This window comes from Oryza glaberrima, chromosome 1 (genome assembly GCF_000147395.1).
Source record: "Oryza glaberrima chromosome 1, OglaRS2, whole genome shotgun sequence".
Classification (NCBI taxonomy): Eukaryota; Viridiplantae; Streptophyta; class Magnoliopsida; order Poales; family Poaceae; genus Oryza; species Oryza glaberrima.
Window position 1 is genome coordinate 22,876,128 of NC_068326.1, and position 18,801 is coordinate 22,894,928.

The following is an 18,801-nucleotide window of genomic DNA, read 5'->3' on the forward strand; positions in this document are numbered from 1 at the left end:
ACCAAGTGAAACCAGCCACGTAGGTGCCACGGCAGCCAAAACCACCATCCAAACCGTTGAGAGACCTTGTTTGTACCATTTTTGACACTTGAGGGACCCGTTGTATCTGGTATTATGGTTGATGGATGAAAATCAAACTCGTTATCAAATTAAGGGACCTCAAATGAACTTATTCCAGTGCCTAAAGGGGCAGGAGGACAGGACTCCGGATGGGCCAAAAAAGTAATGGACTGGGATGTTGGGCCCCGGTCCGTTACCCGGCACTGCCTACGTTTCTGCGCACGTCAGGATGTCGTACACTCTAGCTAGAGTCAGAACATCTTTGAGCTCTCCGGCCGTTTTATTTACTCCAGAGGAACGAAAGCAACAAATCCACATTTATTTACTAACTTTACAGCACCAAAAATCCAAAATGCTAGCAGCTTCTGCAGCAAGTTAGCAAACAACTAACTAGCAAATCACACACTGGCTATCTGCCACACTTTGTCGATGCAATCGCGCTAGCTGAAAAAAAATCCAGGCACGTATGTATGACCGTGGCCGCCAAGAAACCTCACAAAGACGGAGAAAAACATGTGACGCCAAGCAAAGCGTATGCCTATAAAACGCTCGCGCGTCTGCCACTCGTACCAACAGAAACCACTCACTGCGCGCTCTTGGCAGCTGTGGTCGCAGTCTCAACAAGTCAGCCAACTAGCTAGGGAACCGGTAATAATGGAGGAGGCCACGGGAATGGAGGTGGGAGTCTCACTGGAAGCAGGTAAGCCGGCGGCGGCGCCGTGGGGCATGCTCTACTACGGCGTCCCGGCCCTGCTCGTGCTAGGCGCGCTCTACCGGGCGGCGGAGAGGTGCTGGCTGGGGCCGCGGCGGGTCGCCGGCGCGCTCCAGGGGCAGGGGCTCCGCGGCACCGCGTACCGGTTCCCCGCCGGCGACCTACCGGAGAACGCCCGGCGCAGCAAGGAGGCGCGGGCTAAGCCCATGCCGCCGTGCCACGACATTGTCCCCCGGGTGGCCCCGCTCCTTCAGGACATCGTCAAGGAGTACGGTAAGCTCCATGCATGCGGGAAACTGTTTTAATAGGTCGAGTGGACGTCCATCCGTTTATTGCATGTCATCTAAATAGTTATAAAAAAATTAAAAATATATAAATAAGATATATCAATGTGTAATATATCAATTCACAAACATGCAAGTTAAAATTCAACTTCTACATTTTGTTATTTTTGTTACAATTTGTAGAAGTTAAATTTGAACTTGCATGTTTGTGGATTGATATATTACATATTGATCTATCTTCTCAATTGTTTTGAAAACTTTTCGTAACCATCTAGTTGACATGCAATAAACGGGTGGACGTCCACTCAAGCTATTAGAATCCATCTTGGTATGCCTCCATGCATGCCTCCATTGCTATGACTTTTCCAGTTTCGTGAATAGTGAACACAAGTTCATATATACTTCAGAAAGTATGCGCGTGCTGTTATGTTCAGTTTACGCTGTTCATCGAGCTCTATCTGACGGCACAGAACACTGAACTGAATGTAGGCAACGTGTGCATCACCTGGTTCGGCACAACGCCGAGAGTGGTCATCGCTGAGCCAGAGCTAGTGAAGGACATCCTATCCAACAAGTTTGGCCACTTCGAGAAATTCACCCTCAAAAGTCTCGGGAAATTGATCGCCCTCGGGCTCGCGAGCTACGAAGGCGAGAAATGGGCGAGGCACAGGAGGATCCTGAACCCTGCTTTCCATCTCGAAAAGCTCAAGGTACATACTGTATATGTTAGTTGTTACAATCTAGCAGTAGTGATTTATACCTCAATACCTGTGTGTGTGCGTGTATGCTTACTGAACTGAATTTGATGTTTTCAGCGCATGTTGCCGGCTTTCTCGATGTGCTGCAGCGAGATGATCGACCGTTGGGACAGTAAACTAGCTGGCTCTGATGGACCGTTCGAGCTAGACATCTGGCAGGAGTTTCAGAACCTCACCGGAGACGTGATCTCCCGGACGGCGTTCGGCAGCAGCTTCATGGAAGGGCGAAGGATCTTCCAGCTGCAGGAAGAGCAAGCTGATCGAATCATCAAGACCATCCAGTATATCTACATCCCAGGCTACTTGTGAGAACCAGCTTAATTAACCAATGCTCCCGTCCCCTGTGTGTCACTTGTCATCGTACAGTATACGTATGTCTGTATCTCTGACATTAGTTGTTGCTATCCTGTTCCTGTGTCATGCAGGTACTTTCCAACTGAAAACAACAGGAGGATGAAGGAGAACAGCCGAGAGATAGAAGGGCTCCTGAGGGGCATCATCGAGAAGAGGAGCCGCGCCGTCGAGAACGGCGAGCTCAGCGGCGACGACCTGCTCGGGCTGATGCTCAAGTCCAACATGGACAGCGGTGAGCCGTCCAACCTGAGGATGAGCACGGAGGACGTGATCGAGGAGTGCAAGCTGTTCTACTTCGCCGGCATGGAGACCACGTCGGTGCTGCTCACCTGGACGCTCGTCGTGCTATCCATGCACCCCGAATGGCAGCACCGCGCCAGGGAAGAGGTCTTGAGCGCGTTCGGCCGCGACAAACCCAACTTCGACGGCTTGAGCCGACTGAAAACGGCAAGTGCTTGTCAAAACCTGAACATATTTCTTCATCCATATTTGATCACAAGTGGTAGTACACATGTTAACTTGCTCACGATGCCTAGATACTCTGTTTATCTTTTGCAGGTGACGATGATACTGCATGAGGTGCTCAGGCTCTACCCGCCGGCGGTCACGTTGAGCCGAAGAACATTCAAGGAGATTCAGATTGGGGGCATCACGTACCCGGCTGGTGTGGGCCTTGAGCTGCCCATAATCCTGATTCACCATAACACCGATGTGTGGGGGAAGGATGCCCATGAGTTTAAGCCAGAGAGGTTCGCGGAGGGAATCTCCAAGGCGACCAAGACCAATCAGCAGGCGTTCTTCCCGTTCGGTTGGGGCCCGAGGATCTGCATTGGCCAGAACTTCGCGATGCTCGAGGCCAAGATGGCGTTATGCGTGATACTTCAGAACTTTGAGTTTCAGTTGTCGCCCTCGTACACCCATGCTCCTTACGCCAGTGTCACGCTACATCCGCAGCATGGTGCACAAATTATACTCACAAGACTATGATCATCTGGTTTTGGTAGCAGCGGCCACCCGTGAATCCGCTTATATATATATATGTCATTTTCGATTTTCCATAGGCTAATCTATGGATCGACACAGAAAAATGGTTCACAATAATCACATACATTAGTATGTAACTAGGTGCACGTATGTTGACACGGTATAGTATGTGTGGATGTCAGGGGAACTTGTATGTGCTGATGAGCGTGAAAAATAAAGCAAACAAATAATTGAATATGGTGAGGTGAAAATTTATAGAGCTAGAGAAAGCCAATTGAATATATGTTTGCGATTGTACACTTAATCACTCCACTTATTTTTACGTTTGTTGAGGATATACAACAAAATTTTATTTTATTTTTGCAAATTTTGGTTCTTTTGTTTTATTATGCAATCGTACACTTAATCACTCGGGTTATTTTGCAATCCCTGAGATTGTATCACATATTTCAATCTTAAACTTTTTTCAAACTCATTTGTGACACCTCCTAGTATCTATTCCAGGACAGGACATATAAAACATTAATCTAAAAAAGGGTTTGTTTCATAACCTCTCAATTATGGCCTAACTGATTTTCGATTGACAACTTCTAAACAATTCTCCTTTTATTCTAAACCCAAATTTAGAGATAATTTAGGTGAAGTATCATCGATGTGGTAATGTGGTGTCATTCAATGATTCAACCTATTGTACTCGATATGTAGTTAGAATTTGCACAAAAAATATTGTTTTAATCTTCTATGTTTCCTTCCAACTTTTGTTGTATTTACTGAAGTTGGTCGGTACTCCATTGTCTCAAAATAATTTTATCTTTATCCAATTCGTTTTTCTTATAAAGACTTCAACTTTAGAGTAATTATTGTATTGGAGTTTGAAAAAGTAGGTGGCAAGTTACTACTATTTGTTCCTGTTGTGAATTTGTAATTTTTATTCTACTTGATAGTTTACAAGGAACTCACATTTTATATCTCTGCCGTTCATTATGACTTGGTATATACCTCTCCGTTTTACACTCAAACTTCTTTTAGTTTGACTAATTAAGTTTATAGAAAAGTTTAACAACATCTACAATATTTAATTAGTTTCATTGAATCTAACATATATTTTGATATTATATGTTTGTTTGATGTTGAGAATGTTATTATATTTTTCCTTAAACTTGATCAAATTTTAAAAAATCGACTTAAAAAAGTCAAAATGTCCTATTGTATGAGACAGATGGAGTATATGCTAGATGGACGGGTATGTTTTTTTCCCCTAATGTGATTATGTGAGCATTTCCTCAGCGAGCAATTAGTCCAGGTATACACATTACTCCACTATACTACCTCCGTTCATAATATAATATAAAGAATTGGGGTATTCAAATTCAAATTTTTGTCACAAAATGTAAGAGATTAAGGGTATGTTCACTTTATAGCCAAAATTAACCATATCAAGTTTTAGCTTTCCCAAAATTTAGGAAGGTAACAATCCAAACATTACCAAAACTTACCTCCACTACCAAAGTTTGGTAATTCTATAATCTTCCTCAAAAACATGACAAAAGAAACAAAACATAGGGGATTCAGTTTATTGCCAAAAGAAATCTTACCAAGTTTTGGCTTCACCAAAATTTTACAAGTTAACAACCCAAACATTACCAAAAACTTGCCTCCACTATTAAATTTTGATAATTCTAGAATCTTCCTTTCACAAAAACTTAGTAAATATTGATTTAAGCATCAAAGTGAACAACCCCCATAGCTTAACACTTGTCAACTTTACCAAATGTTTTCCCTAAGTAGTATTACTTTTCCCTCCAACAACTATCATTCAAATTTCTCCACACTTTACCCCAACCTACCTCCCACTTTTCAAATAATCCTCATTTAATTATGGACATAATAGTCTTTTTCTTTTTTTTCTTTCTCTAAAACAACCTAATCCATTATGCGATGGAGGTAGTAGCCAAGGACTCCAAAATTCTGGTTGGACTACCTGCATATGGCCTGTGGCCCATTTTCAAGCGGCCCAAGTCATATTAGACTCAGTTCACAATAGTAACCCGGGATAAAAACAGAGCGGATATGGACGAACAATTCTCATACCATATTCGCTTTCATATTTTTTGCCGGGTGTAAAAACGAATACGAATGGCTTAGATACAGAAACAAATACAAATTATCTCAAATACGAATAAGGATCGAATATGATCAGATATGAATATGGCAATATTTTTTTTATCGAAACACCAAAACCACCTCAACTTCTAATAGAAACGAATATCATCATATATAATTAGCTCGCTTTATATAAAATATAGTATAATTTATAAACACATTTAAAAGTTTAAATAATATTAATAGTGTTGACTAGTGTTAAGAGATATGTTACTACTAAATTCTAAAAATGTACATTGAAAGACATAGAGTTATAAAGAAATGTGGTATGTCTTATGGCTTCAGCGGATATCTAAATAGCACCGTTCACCGGATATCCGTACCCGTCGGAAACCCTGATATTATATTCGTATTCGTATTTGGGAGAAAATATCCCTATTCGAATTATCACTGTTCACCGCATATTCGTTTTTCTCCAATGCGTAGCAGTAACCACTAATCAAGCAAAACGACCACTCGAAAAATAAAAATCAAGCAAAACGAAGCAGCCGCGAAGCACTCCTCACATGGCGGGTAGCCGTCCAGTGCGTCGCCCATCCGAGAGGACTTTGACCAATCAGAGTATCAGTTCCCCCTGGAATTTCTTCTCAACCAAGTTCCTTACCAGCAAGGTACCTCCTAGGATCGATGCTATGCTAGCAATGCTGATTGGCCCCGTCAAGCAAGTGACACCTCTATTTAACCTCACCCCCAGCACCGTACATACCATATCCACCTCCAGTAGTCAAAGCACACTTGCATCAACTCCTTTTCACTCCACTCACTTGCACTCATAGACTGACTCCAGCAATGGTTCTTGGAGCCTGGTTGATGAGTCCAGCCTCCGTGCCATGGAGCCTCCTGGCGTACGGTGTCCTGGGCCTGGTGCTCCTGTGGCAGGCCGGCCGCCTGCTGCACAGCCTGTGGTGGCGGCCGCGGCGTCTGGAGCTGGCGCTGCGCGCGCAGGGCCTCCGCGGCACGCGCTACCGCTTCCTCACCGGCGACCTCGGGGAGCACGGGCGGCTGAACAGGGAGGCCTGGGCGAGGCCGCTGCCGCTGCGGTGCCACGACATCGCGCCGCGCGTCGCGCCGTTCCTCCACAACGCCGTCAGGGAGCACGGCAGCGCGTGCTTCACCTGGTTCGGCCCGACGCCGAAGGTGACAATCACCGACCCCGACCTGGCCAAGGACGTCCTGTCCAACAAGTTCGGCCACTTTGAGAAGCCCAAGTTCCCGACTCTGACGAAGCTGTTTTCGGATAGCCTCGCCAACCACGAAGGCGAGAAGTGGGTCAAGCACAGGAGGATCCTTAACCCGGCTTTCCATCTCGAGAAACTCAAGGTACCTACCCAGACTATTTTTACTAGTAGTATTAGATAGATTTATTTTTTCTGTTTTTCTGCACCTCTCTGCATTGGAATATAATGTACGAATGATACTCTGCAGCTCATGCTTCCGGCATTTTCTGCATGCTGTGAGGAGCTGGTCAGTAAGTGGATGGAGTCCCTTGGTTCTGACGGCTCGTACGAAGTGGATGTCTGGCCGGAGATGCAGATCCTCACCGGAGATGTCATTTCTCGCACTGCATTCGGAAGTAGCTATCTTGAAGGAAGAAGGATCTTCCAGCTGCAGGCCGAGCAAACTGAGCGTCTCCTGAAATGCATGCAGAAGATTGTCATTCCTGGTTACATGTGAGAATTCAGCACTTAATATACCGAATAATTTAGTATGAGTTGAGGGTTAGTTTGGTCATCTTCTTTTTGATGATTCTCCCTGTTTATGATTGTGTTGGGATATATTCTTCATCTCAGGTCCTTGCCTACTAAAAACAACCGGAAGATGCATCAAACAAAGAAAGAGACCGATTCGATTTTACGGGGTCTAGTTGACAAAAGAATGCAAGCTATGAAAGAAGGTGAATGCACCAAAGATGATCTACTGGGTTTGTTGCTTGAGTCAAACATGAGACACACGGAAGAGGATGGCCAATCAAACCATGGATTGACAATCGAGGAGGTCATCGAGGAGTGCAAGCTGTTCTACTTCGCGGGAATGGAGACAACATCAGTGCTACTCACCTGGACTATCCTGCTCCTAAGCATGCACCCAGAGTGGCAAGACCGTGCAAGGGAAGAGATCCTTGGACTATTCGGGAAAAACAAACCTGAATACGAAGGCCTAAGCCGCCTGAAAATCGTGAGTATATTGTAGAATTCGACAATACCACTTCGTTCTCATGAGATGACTTAAACAATTTGCAGCTAGAAGTAGTACTAAAACTCACTTATATGTGCATTGTGTAGGTGACAATGATCCTCTATGAGGTTCTTCGGTTGTACCCACCAGCCGTAACCTTCACTCGAAAGACATACAAGCAAATGGAGATCGAAGGTGTCACTTACCCGGCTGGTGTGATCGTCGAGCTCCCGGTGTTACTCATACACCATGACCTAAACATCTGGGGGAGTGATGCCCACGAGTTTAAGCCAGATAGGTTCGCTGAGGGGATCTCCAAGGCATCCAAGAATCCGGGCGCATTCCTCCCATTCGGTTGGGGGCCACGTATTTGCATAGGTCAAAACTTCGCATTGCTTGAGGCCAAGATGGCATTGTGTATGATCTTACAGTGCTTCAAGCTTGAGCTCATGCCGTCGTATACTCATGCACCATATAGTATGGTAACTTTACGCCCGATGCATGGTGCGCAGATTAAGCTTAGAGCTATATGATCATTTCAGATTCATGTGTTTTAGTACAACAATTGGTTACGAGGGCATATTTGTAGTTTACAACCAAATTTGGAGTTAACTATAATAAAATTTCTTAAGCTTAATTTTTATGGGAAAAGTCCAAATAACCCTCTACAAGTCACATGTATTTTCACTCTCCCCTCTACAACTCAATAGGTAAAAAAAAAACACCACTCAATTTCTCTTCCAACTTACCCCCTTCCTTCCAGTTTTCAGTTTTCACTGATTTCTTCCATCGTTTGCTCAAATTTCTCATGACCCGTGTGAGCCTCCGGCATGGTGGTATGATGGGAACCGTAGCGCAAAGATACATCACTGCACTCGCTCTTTGGTGTAGTTATCTGTCAGCCGTGATATATCTGAAATTAGAACAGCAAAAACAATTGGCTATAACATGTTTCAGGCCCTAAAAATTCCAAATCAGCGAGTCACAGTAGTGCTGCTTTTGCTGAGGTGGGTCAGGACGCCATTGTAATTTCTCCTCGTTTTCCCTTTTTTTTGACACATTGTATTCCTTTCATGCAAAATTTGGAGTTAGCTTATCTTATAACATGAAATATGTGCAAATTAAGCGCCAGAGAGATAAGCCATGTGGCATGTCCTTATTCATGGAATTGGTCTCCATGCAAAATAACATGCGAAAGTGCTCGCTTGCATCTAGAGAGATCGAGAAAACTGCATATTTTTTCAAAAAAGGAGAGAAACGGGAGAAATATTAGGATTTCTAACCCATGATTTTTTTCTCTAAAAGCAATTAATACATGTTAAATCAAAATTCAGGCAAGTAACTCCATGATAGTAACATCCTATATGAATAGAAAATAAAACATAAATTAAATAGTGAAACCAAAGGAGTTACAGCCTTACAGATTTATCATTTGAACAAATACAATCTACTACAGACTTAATTGAAAATTAAGACTAATCAAGCGTAATTACAAGTACTTATGCAAGTAACCCCAAGAATTTTCCTACAATATTAAGAAAATATTGAGATAAATACAGTTAAGACAAATACTATTACCATGTTCATATCTTATATTCTAGAAAACCAAAACCAATTGCTAGGTAGAAATCAATAATTTAACAGCAAAACACATAGTAATACACACAGGGCTATAAATTTGTTGGTGTGCTAACAGGCACGCTCGTTTTCTAATATGACACTTAATGCTATGTGAGACGACGCGTGTATAGTCTCTTTGTTATGATTAAAAAAATTGGTAGTATTGTTTTTATTTTGTGAGAATTTTCTCGGTGAGTAATTAGTTCAGTTACAAAATACTCCAATATAGCCAGTATGACAAGGACTCCAAAATTCTGCTTAGACTACCTGTATGGGCATGTGGCCCATGGCCCGTGGCCCATTTTCATGCAGCCCAATTCATCTGATTTTCTTCACAATAGTAACCAAGCAAGCAAAAGTGCAAAACGAAGCAGCCGCGAAACAATCCTCAAATGATACTCCCTCCGGGCTGATAATACTTATCGATGATACTCTCTCTAGAGTTGATAATACTTGTCGTTTTGATAAGGATGAGGTCAAACTTGAGAATCTTTAATTATAAATCATTTTTAAAATATTTATCTTTCAAATATGATGACAACATGTATAGATTAGTCTTAAAAAATAATTTGATCATATATTTGTTAATACTTTTATACATATTATAATAAAAAATAATAGTCGAAGTTATTTTTTTTAAGACCGAGCCCTCGTCCAAAACGATCAACCCGGAAGGAGTAGCATCGGGGCGTCACTCATCACCATCCGCGAGCACTTTGACTAATCAGAATATCAGTTCCCGCTGGAATTTCTTCTCTACGAAGTTCCTTACTAGTAGCAAGGTACTACCTTCGTCTCCCGAGATATTCACTATTTTCTTATAACGTTTTACCATTCATCTTATTTAAAAAATTGATATAAATATAAAAAGGGAAAAGTTACGCTTAAAATAAGTAAGTTGCAAATAAAATAAATAATAATTTAAAATTTTTTAAATAAGATGAATGGTTAAATAGTACAATTAAAATGTTAAAATCCCTTATATTAAAGACAGAGGGAGTACTACCTACCAATGCTAGAAACTCGGATCGGCTTGAACAGATCAACACAAGTGACTAATGCAACCAAGTAGCACCTCTATTTAACACAAATTTTGACAATTTAACCTTTTAAAAAAACTAATTTTATAAATGAATCGCCGCTAAAACTTACTTTAAAAATGATTTTTTTTCCACGGCAAATCATCTGGCGCTGACCTTAGACACCTCAGCGCCACGTCAATTGGCGCTGAATACCGTGCCACCGTAAATGGGAGGCTAAGTCAGCGTGGCAACGCACCACACGATGTGACGCTAAACAGAAGGGTCATTTTTAAAATAAATTTTGGCGGTGGTTTATTTATAAAAATAGTTTTTATAAAGGGCCAAATTGTCAAAATTTGTGTTAACCTCGCCCAACACCGTACCATATCCATCTCCAGTAGTCAAAAGCTTCTTTTCACACCACTCATCTGCACACTTGCACTCGTGGACTGACCCCAGCAATGGTTCTTGGAGCCGGGTTGAGGTGTCTAGCCTCCGTGCCATGGAGCTCGCTGGCGTACGGTCTCCTGGGCCTGGTGCTCCTGTGGCAGGGCGGCCGGCTGCTGCACCGGCTGTGGTGGCGGCCGCGGCGGCTGGAGCTGGCGCTGCGCGCGCAGGGCCTCCGCGGCACGCGCTACCGCTTCCTCACCGGCGACCTCGGGGAGCACGGGCGGCTGAACAGGGAGGCCTGGGCGAGGCCACTGCCGCTGCGGTGCCACGACATCGCGCCGCGCGTCGCGCCGTTCCTCCACAGCAGCGTCAGGGAGCACGGCAAGGCGTGCTTCTCATGGTTCGGCCCGATCCCCAAGGTGACCATCGCCAACCCGGACCTGGCCAAGGACGTGCTGTCCAACAAATTCGGTCACTTGGAGAAGCACAAGTTCCAGGGTCTGACGAAGCTGCTCTCCGACGGCGTCGCCAGCCACGAGGGCGAGAAGTGGGTTAAGCACAGGAGGATCCTCAACCCGGCTTTCCATCTCGAGAAGCTCAAGGTGAACCACACAACACAGAAGTACAGAACCACACAACACTGCCCTAGTAAACTCTTGCTTTTTTTTTCTTCTTCTTCTTCTTCTTCTTCTTCTTCTCTCTCTCTCTCTCTCTCTCTCTCTCTCTCTCTCTCTCTCTCTCTCTCTCTGCTGTTTTCTGTATCTGAATATTGGAACGTGCGAGACTCTGCAGCGCATGCTGCCGGCGTTTTCTACGTGCTGCGAAGAGCTGATCAGCAGGTGGATGGAGTCCCTTGGTTCTGAAGGCTCGTACGAGGTGGATGTCTGGCCGGAGATGCAGAGCCTGACCGGAGATGTCATTTCTCGCACCGCATTCGGAAGCAGCTACCTTGAAGGGAGAAGGATCTTCCAGCTGCAGGCAGAGCAAGCTGAGCGCCTCTTGAAATGCGTTCAGAAGATTATTATTCCGGGTTACATGTGAGTTTACTACTTACAAATGACATTTGCAAACAAGAAAATAACTGTTAATTTATCTATGACTGTATGACATTAAGAAATATCACCTCCTTGTTTAATCAGTTCGCATTGTAAAAATGTGAATGGATTTTTCATTTCAGGTCCTTACCTACTAAAAACAACCGGAAGATGCATCAAATAAAGAAAGAGATTGATTCGATTCTACGGGGTCTAATTGGGAAAAGAATGCAAGCTATGAGAGAAGGTGAAAGCACCAAAGATGATCTACTGGGCCTGTGCTCGAGTCAAACATGAGACACACGGCAGAGCATGGTCAGTCAAGCCAAGGGTTGACGATCGAGGAGGTCATCGAGGAATGCAAGTTGTTCTACTTCGCAGGAATGGAGACAACATCAGTGCTACTCACATGGACCATGCTGCTGCTAAGCATGCACCCAGAGTGGCAAGACCATGCAAGGGAAGAAATCCTAGGACTATTTGGGAAAAACAAACCTGAATACGAAGGTATGAGCCGCCTCAAAATCGTGAGTATCTTGTGGGATTCGATAATACCATGAGGTTGACGTCAACAATTTCGTAGCTATGTAAAACTACTACAAATTAAAACTCGTTGATCTGTACGTATATGGTGCAGGTGACAATGATCCTCTACGAGGTTCTTCGGCTGTATCCACCGGCCGTGACCTTGACTCGGCAAACATATAAGCAGATTGAGATCGGAGGCGTCACTTACCCCGCCGGCGTGATCATCGAGCTCCCCTTGCTGCTCATCCACAGTGACCCAGACATATGGGGAAGTGATGTGCACGAGTTTAATCCAGAGAGGTTCGCTGAGGGGATTTCCAAGGCATCCAAGGATCCAGGCGCGTTCCTACCATTTAGTTGGGGCCCGAGAATCTGTATTGGCCAAAACTTCGCGTTGCTTGAGGCTAAGATGGCGTTGTGTATGATTCTTCAACCTTGGAGCTTGAGCTCGAGCCGTCATACACTCATGCACCACAAAGTATAATAACTTTGCGCCCTACGCATGGTGCACAAATTAAGCTTAGAGCTATATGATAGTTTTTTGCTGGTAGTTGTATGATCGTTTCAGTCATGTATTCATTATAGTACAACTATTGTATATGAGTTGTGATATTTGTACCTTTGAAATAAAACTAGAAGCTATCTATTATAAATGATTTCTTGTCGAGCATAAGAATTTTAACACATTGGATTACTTTCAAAAAAAAAAAAGGGGGGTCAGAAGTGCTATGAGTGGCTGCGCTGCTGATCTTTGGATTAATGAACACAAACATCAACTGGACAACAGATAAGAGATGTATAACAGTCCTCTGTTTTATTGTACTAGTTAGCGTGCAGGTGCAAGACATGTCGACATATATCGAATGGAATATCGAATGGAGTGACACTAAGTCATGAACAAAATATTGGTGCTTTGTTTATTCCAGTTGTAATGGAGTAGATTTTATGTTGGCTGTGCATTGAGAAAGATTAGTGATGTTACCGTATAAAAGACCGTACATTGAGAAAGATTAGTGATGTTACTGTATGAAAACCTTCAGGAAATGCATATATCGAATGGAATAACACTTAAGTCATGAACAAAATATTAATGCTTAGTTTATTCTAGCTGTAAGGGAGTAGATTTCATTTTGGCTGTGCATTGAGAGAGATTAGTGATGGTGCTTTATAAAAAAGCTTTAGTTTGCTGTGCATGTATGGCTTGCTGGCCTGGCGAACTGGCCATTAATATTTAGATATGATTTAACTTTTATAAAATCTGCATCCATATTAAATCTTTTTTGCCCTTTATTTTCGTAAGGTTGCTACAAATTGTGGAATACACGGTAGTAAAAGTGGAATACATATGTGCATTGTACAGACAATTCAACAGGGAGAATTCATGAAGGATGCCAGAGCAACCTCCTTAGAAACCGCATCAGCAGAAGCATAATAACAGTAGGCAAAAACATATAATTAGATCTAAATACTTCATGCATACATGATAATTCATAGAAGCAAAATGTTACCAACAAAACAAGCCTGCTGCCTGCTAGTTTGCTGTGACCTCATTACAAATCAGGTGAAAAATAGCAGTGCTTTCAGTTGGCCATGGTATAAGCAAATCAGGTGAAGGAAAGTGATTTAATCTATCCTTTTTTTTTAAACCTTAAACACTTTATTTAGAAGCATAGAGCATGCCGGATTACAAAGTTCCTGGAATTGAAATTGTCTCTAATGTCATTATCATGACATCTTCTGGTAGGATAAGCCAAATGCGATATATTTTGACAAACATAGACAGGGGCTGTATTAACACTGGATTTGGTTTCTTTTGCTAGTTGGTCAGCTAACTTGTTTATGCCCCTAGGAATCCACATGACCTGCAAAAGAGATTCAGGAATTGTGGCAACGATCTGATCCAAATAGGTCTTAAGCTCCAATGACCTGGCTCCGTTTGAAATCTTCCTTTTCTAAGGGTTTCCACAATGGTAGAATTATCAGAGAGGAGAGTCACTCCTTCAATGTTAAGAAGACAGTCACCTCCAAAGCAAGTTGAAGCGCCATTAACTCAGCCTGCAAGGAAGAGCAAGGAACCTCGGAGGAGGCTTTAAGAAAAATGGCATTATGAGTAGATGGCATATGAAAGAAAATTTCCATTCCTGTGATTCCATTTTCCCATGCTGCATCTATGTAACATCTGGTTCCGTCTGGCAGTCTTCCAGGTCCCCTCCCCCTTTGTTCTTCCTGCAAATTCTCTTGTATTGAATTATAAGAAGAGAATTTTATTTTAAGTGTTGATCATAGCTTCAGCTGCCATGCAGACTTGAGGAGGCTCCATTTTTTTCCCCTGAAATTTAAGATCATTTCTTGCCTTCCAAATTTGCAACATTATTATAAGAATCCTATTAAGCACTGAATTAGAAGAACCATTATTAATGAATTAGAAGAACCATTATTATTTGGCACTGCACGTGGGAACCTCAATGTACGATATCTAGATAGCACAGCATACATATGGCAAGGCTCATAAATTGACCTCAAAGTTGGCAGTGGTAGACTGGTAGGCAAGCATTCCGTCAAAGACATAGCAAGCATGCATATATTAATGAACCACATTGTTAATTAGCAGGTTTACCTGTTGAAAGCAGGAGATTAAAAGTTTGGGCGTTCGTCAGCGACGTGCGAGGGCATTGGGCATCGGCGTCCCCTGCTCAGTCGTGGAGCAGAGGATGGCGTTGTCCCCTGCTCCCCGCCGCCGCCACCTCCCCTGCCGCTCATCTCGCCGCGGCCGCCGCCGGTGGCGCTTCCCTCCTACGCGACTCGCCGGCCGGGGCCGAGCGGGAGGCGCCGCTGGCGGCGGCGGCGGCGCCGGCTGGGAGGGGCGTCGGGAGGGTGGGGCGCCGGCGAGGAGGTGCGTCGGGAGTCGGCCACTCGGGAGGGTGGGTGCCGCCCGGTGGCGGTTTGGAGCGAGAGGGAAGGGCGCGGCGTGGGATTTGACGACGTGGGCGGGGATTTTGCGACGGGAAGAGGCGTGGGAGCGTTAATCTAATTCTAGTTTGAGTTCTAATTCCTGTGTTAATCCAACTCACGATGTGGATCGTTGGATGAGAGGATCTAACGATTAAAAATAGGTGGGTGTACTAAAAAGAAAACTGGTGGTTTTTATATTAGTCTAGATTGTTTTGGTGTATACAAAGTTGGTAAAAGATTGTACAATCGTATTTATATAGGATAGGCTTTTTTGTCAAGAATACATAAGAATTAGGTTATTAATTGTTTATTTTTGTCGGAAACTATACGAACCTAATACATGCTTAGGTGTTGACAACAAAGATGGCTTAGCTTGTTGGGCCTAACTAAGAAGCCAATTCGATCGGCTTATTAAGTCCAACAAAAAAAAAATCTAATTCAAGCTCAAGAACTTCTTAAAAGAAGCACGTAAAATTTCATTATTGTTCTTTTATATTTTTAAATGTGTATTGGCCAAAATCGTTTTAGCTTTAAAAAACAGATTATTCTAATAGTTTTTCTTTCATAATTTTCACTTTAAAATACATAGTTTTACACATGTATTTATTTGAGTTATTTTTTTAATTTATATAAGCAGAAATACATTTTTTTGTCCAAATCAATTTTTCTATTATATAATTAATATTTTTTAAAATGTAATTATTCATACGGAATAATAGTTACCAACTTGTATGTGAAAAAAGAGTTTTAAAAAAATATAGTATATTCTGATTCAATTATAATTTCCCCATCGATCATTTTATTTTTTTTCTTATAAATAAATATACCGTCGTAATTGGACTGAGTTCCCATTAATTGAAGTTTCCATTTCTGTTATTTTTTATTTCAAATTTCATTCTTGTGGTGCTATGGACTTTAGTTCTGATACAAATCTTCTTTTCAACTCATAAATATTTTTTTTCTGAATTTCAACATTTCTGAGGTGTGTAAATGAGTTCTTTTATTTTATTAGTAGTCACAGGCTCACAGCACCTCGTGGTCGTCCCGATCGTGGCATTTCTGGGTTGGAATTTCTTCTCCACCAAGTTCATTTGGGCATAGCTGGCCCAAATGTTCGTTAGTCTTGTTTACACTCCAAGAAACCATAAACAAATTAGCACAGGAGACTAATGCAACCCAGTGACACCTCTATATAACATGGCGCGAAATCCGTACCTCATCCATCCCCACTTCTCCGGTCAAATTAAGTACTAGTCCAGTTGCATCAGCTTCTTGCTATTCAGAGTCCACAGCAATGGTTTTTGGAGAGTTGTTCAGCCGAGCCTCACTGCCACCACCATGGAGCCTCCTGGCGTACGGCCTCGTCGGGCCGGTGCTTCTGTGGCAGGCCGGCCGCCTGCTCGACCGGCTGTGGTGGCGGCCGCGGCGGCTGGAGCGCGCGCTGCGCGCGCAGGGGCTCCGCGGCACCGCGTACCGGTTCCTCCTCGGCGACCTCAGGGAGTTCGGCCGGCTCAACGAGGAGGCGTGGTCGTCGGCGCCGCTGCCGCTGGGCTGCCACGACATCGTGCCCCGGGTCACCCCGTTCGTGCACCGCAACGTGCGGGATAACGGCAGGCCGTGCTGCTTCTCCTGGTTCGGCCCCATCCCCAGCGTCACCATCACCGACCCCGCCCAGGTCAGGGACGTGCTGTCCAACAAGCTCGGCCACTTCGAGAAGCCCAAGCTCCCGGCGCTTACCAAGCTTCTCGCCGACGGCCTCACCAGCCACGACGGTGAGAAGTGGGTCAAGCACAGGAGGATCATGAACCCTGCGTTCCATCTCGAGAAGCTCAAGGTACATCACGTGAAAGCGTCTCACTCGTACAGACGTACGTACGCTAGGTTGATCGTAGGATTGTATAGTAATGCGGTATGGGTTGATTTGTAGATCATGCTGCCGGCGTTTTCTACGTGCTGTGAAGAGCTTGTCGGGAAATGGATGGATTCCCTTGGTCCCGACGGTTCGTGCGAGCTGGATGTTTGGCCGGAGATGCAGAGTCTCACCGGAGATGTCATCTCTCGCACGGCATTCGGCAGCAGCTACAGTGAAGGAAGGAGGATCTTCCAGCTGCAGACTGAGCAAGCTGAGCTCTTCATAGGAGCCATTCAGAAGATCGTCATTCCGGGTTACATGTGAGCAACAAATTCCATGGTCCCCTCGGGCATACTCTGTTTAACTCTGCTGTTACAGCAGGCTACATTTTGGTCACTGACTATTCCCTTCTTAAATCGAACTTGTTAATGTCAAGTTGAATGATTTTCTATACTGCAGGTACTTGCCTACCAAAAAGAACAGAAGGATGCGGAGGATCAACAGTGAGGTTGAATCCATTCTGCGAGGAATAATTGGAAAAAGGATGCAGGCCATCGCGGAAGGCGAAAGCACCAACGATGATCTGCTGGGCCTGCTGCTCGAGTCCAATATGAGGCACGCAGACGAGAATGGACGATCCAGCCCAGGGATGACAACTGAAGATGTTATCGAGGAGTGCAAGCTGTTCTACTTCGCAGGAATGGAGACAACGTCAGTGCTGCTCACATGGACCATGGTTGTTCTGAGCATGCACCTGGAATGGCAAGACCGTGCAAGGGAGGAGGTTCTTGGTCTGTTTGGGAGGGACAAACCTGAGTACGAAGGCCTCAGCCGACTCAAGACGGTAAGTACTCGGAGAAACAATAACACTACACTGAATATCGTATTTCCTTTCATGTTGTCAGTGTCGACAATTAATTCAGACATCGATTTATCGGTCTCTGCATTTATGCTTTCAGGTCACCATGGTTTTATACGAGGTTCTTCGGTTGTACCCGCCGGCGATCGTCTTCAGCCGGAAGACGTACAAGGAGATGGAGATCGGGGGCGTCGTGTACCCCAGAGGCGTGATCCTCGAGCTGCCTGTGCTGTTTATCCACCACGACCGCGAAATCTGGGGCAGAGACGTGCACGAGTTCAGGCCGGAGAGGTTCGCCGAGGGGATCTCCAGGGCGTCCAACGACCGCGGCGCGTTCCTCCCGTTTGGCTGGGGGCCGCGGGTCTGCATCGGCCAGAACTTCGCGCTGCTCGAGGCTAAGATGGCCTTGTGCATGATCCTCCAGCGCTTCGAGTTCGAGCTCGCTGCGTCCTACACCCACGCACCGCACACCGTCATGACGTTGCATCCCATGCACGGCGCGCAGATGAAGCTTAGGATGATCTAATCTGGTCGTGATATTCGGTCACGTAACATACTTATTGTTTCTTGTGACTTGCGTACGGTGTACCTATGGAATGCCCTATGAAATGATGCTTTCTTCACTTGTATGGATGTTGGAAATAAAAATTCAAGGAGATATGGGCTTTTGATTGGCCCAAGTATTTACTCATTGAACAATGAAATCTACCCACAGAAGGAACAAGTCCACTTTATGTCCCTCATTTTCATCGAGTTTAAAATCGTTGCCTAAACCGTAATACCAGAAATCTTGATCCCCTAACTTGCAAAAATTACGTCCTATGATAATATGGATGGCTGGTTTCATTGATGTGGCATCCTAGTCATCAAGGAGAAAATAAAAAAGTACTATGTGGGAGCACATATTTAAGTGGCTCATGCCACGAGAGATGCCGTTGTCCAAGCCACTCTCAGCACGCCATCTTGTGCCAGCACTCCTCCCGCTCGTGCATGCCGATGTAGGATTGTAAAGGGCTTTTCCCACCCCAAAAGCTAGCCATTGAGGTGAGGGACT

The 18,801-nt window shown here is 44.3% G+C and overlaps 3 protein-coding genes and 1 pseudogene across 5 annotated transcripts; all 4 read left to right on the plus strand.

Moving 5' to 3' along the window:
- The first annotated feature begins 714 nt into the window (after positions 1–714).
- Positions 715–3,417, plus strand: LOC127786177 (cytochrome P450 CYP72A616-like). The gene is made up of 5 exons (XM_052313514.1): positions 715–1,045; positions 1,546–1,766; positions 1,872–2,119; positions 2,240–2,615; positions 2,727–3,417. The coding sequence occupies exons 1-5, from the start codon at positions 715–717 to the stop codon at positions 3,153–3,155; spliced, it is 1,605 nt and encodes a 534-aa protein (XP_052169474.1). The 3' UTR covers positions 3,156–3,417.
- A 2,630-nt stretch (positions 3,418–6,047) lies between these two features.
- LOC127785911 (cytochrome P450 CYP72A616-like) lies at positions 6,048–8,110 on the plus strand. Its single transcript, XM_052313256.1, has 4 exons — positions 6,048–6,635; positions 6,741–6,985; positions 7,106–7,490; positions 7,598–8,110. The coding sequence occupies exons 1-4, from the start codon at positions 6,105–6,107 to the stop codon at positions 8,021–8,023; spliced, it is 1,587 nt and encodes a 528-aa protein (XP_052169216.1). The 5' UTR covers positions 6,048–6,104; the 3' UTR covers positions 8,024–8,110.
- Positions 8,111–10,574: 2,464 nt separating this feature from the next.
- LOC127756527 (cytochrome P450 CYP72A616-like) lies at positions 10,575–18,430 on the plus strand. 3 transcript variants are annotated; one of them, XM_052281888.1, is made up of 4 exons: positions 10,575–11,124; positions 11,315–11,559; positions 17,348–17,732; positions 17,848–18,430. In XM_052281888.1, the coding sequence occupies exons 1-4, from the start codon at positions 10,594–10,596 to the stop codon at positions 18,271–18,273; spliced, it is 1,587 nt and encodes a 528-aa protein (XP_052137848.1). In that variant the 5' UTR covers positions 10,575–10,593; the 3' UTR covers positions 18,274–18,430. The 3 variants fall into 3 exon arrangements, with proteins under 3 accessions (XP_052137848.1, XP_052137843.1, XP_052137835.1); XM_052281883.1 differs by lacking the exon at positions 11,315–11,559 and adding an exon at positions 16,964–17,208; XM_052281875.1 differs by lacking the exons at positions 10,575–11,124; positions 11,315–11,559 and adding exons at positions 16,280–16,870; positions 16,964–17,208.
- LOC127756546 (cytochrome P450 CYP72A616-like) lies at positions 11,724–12,746 on the plus strand (annotated as a pseudogene).
- Positions 18,431–18,801: the final 371 nt, after the last annotated feature.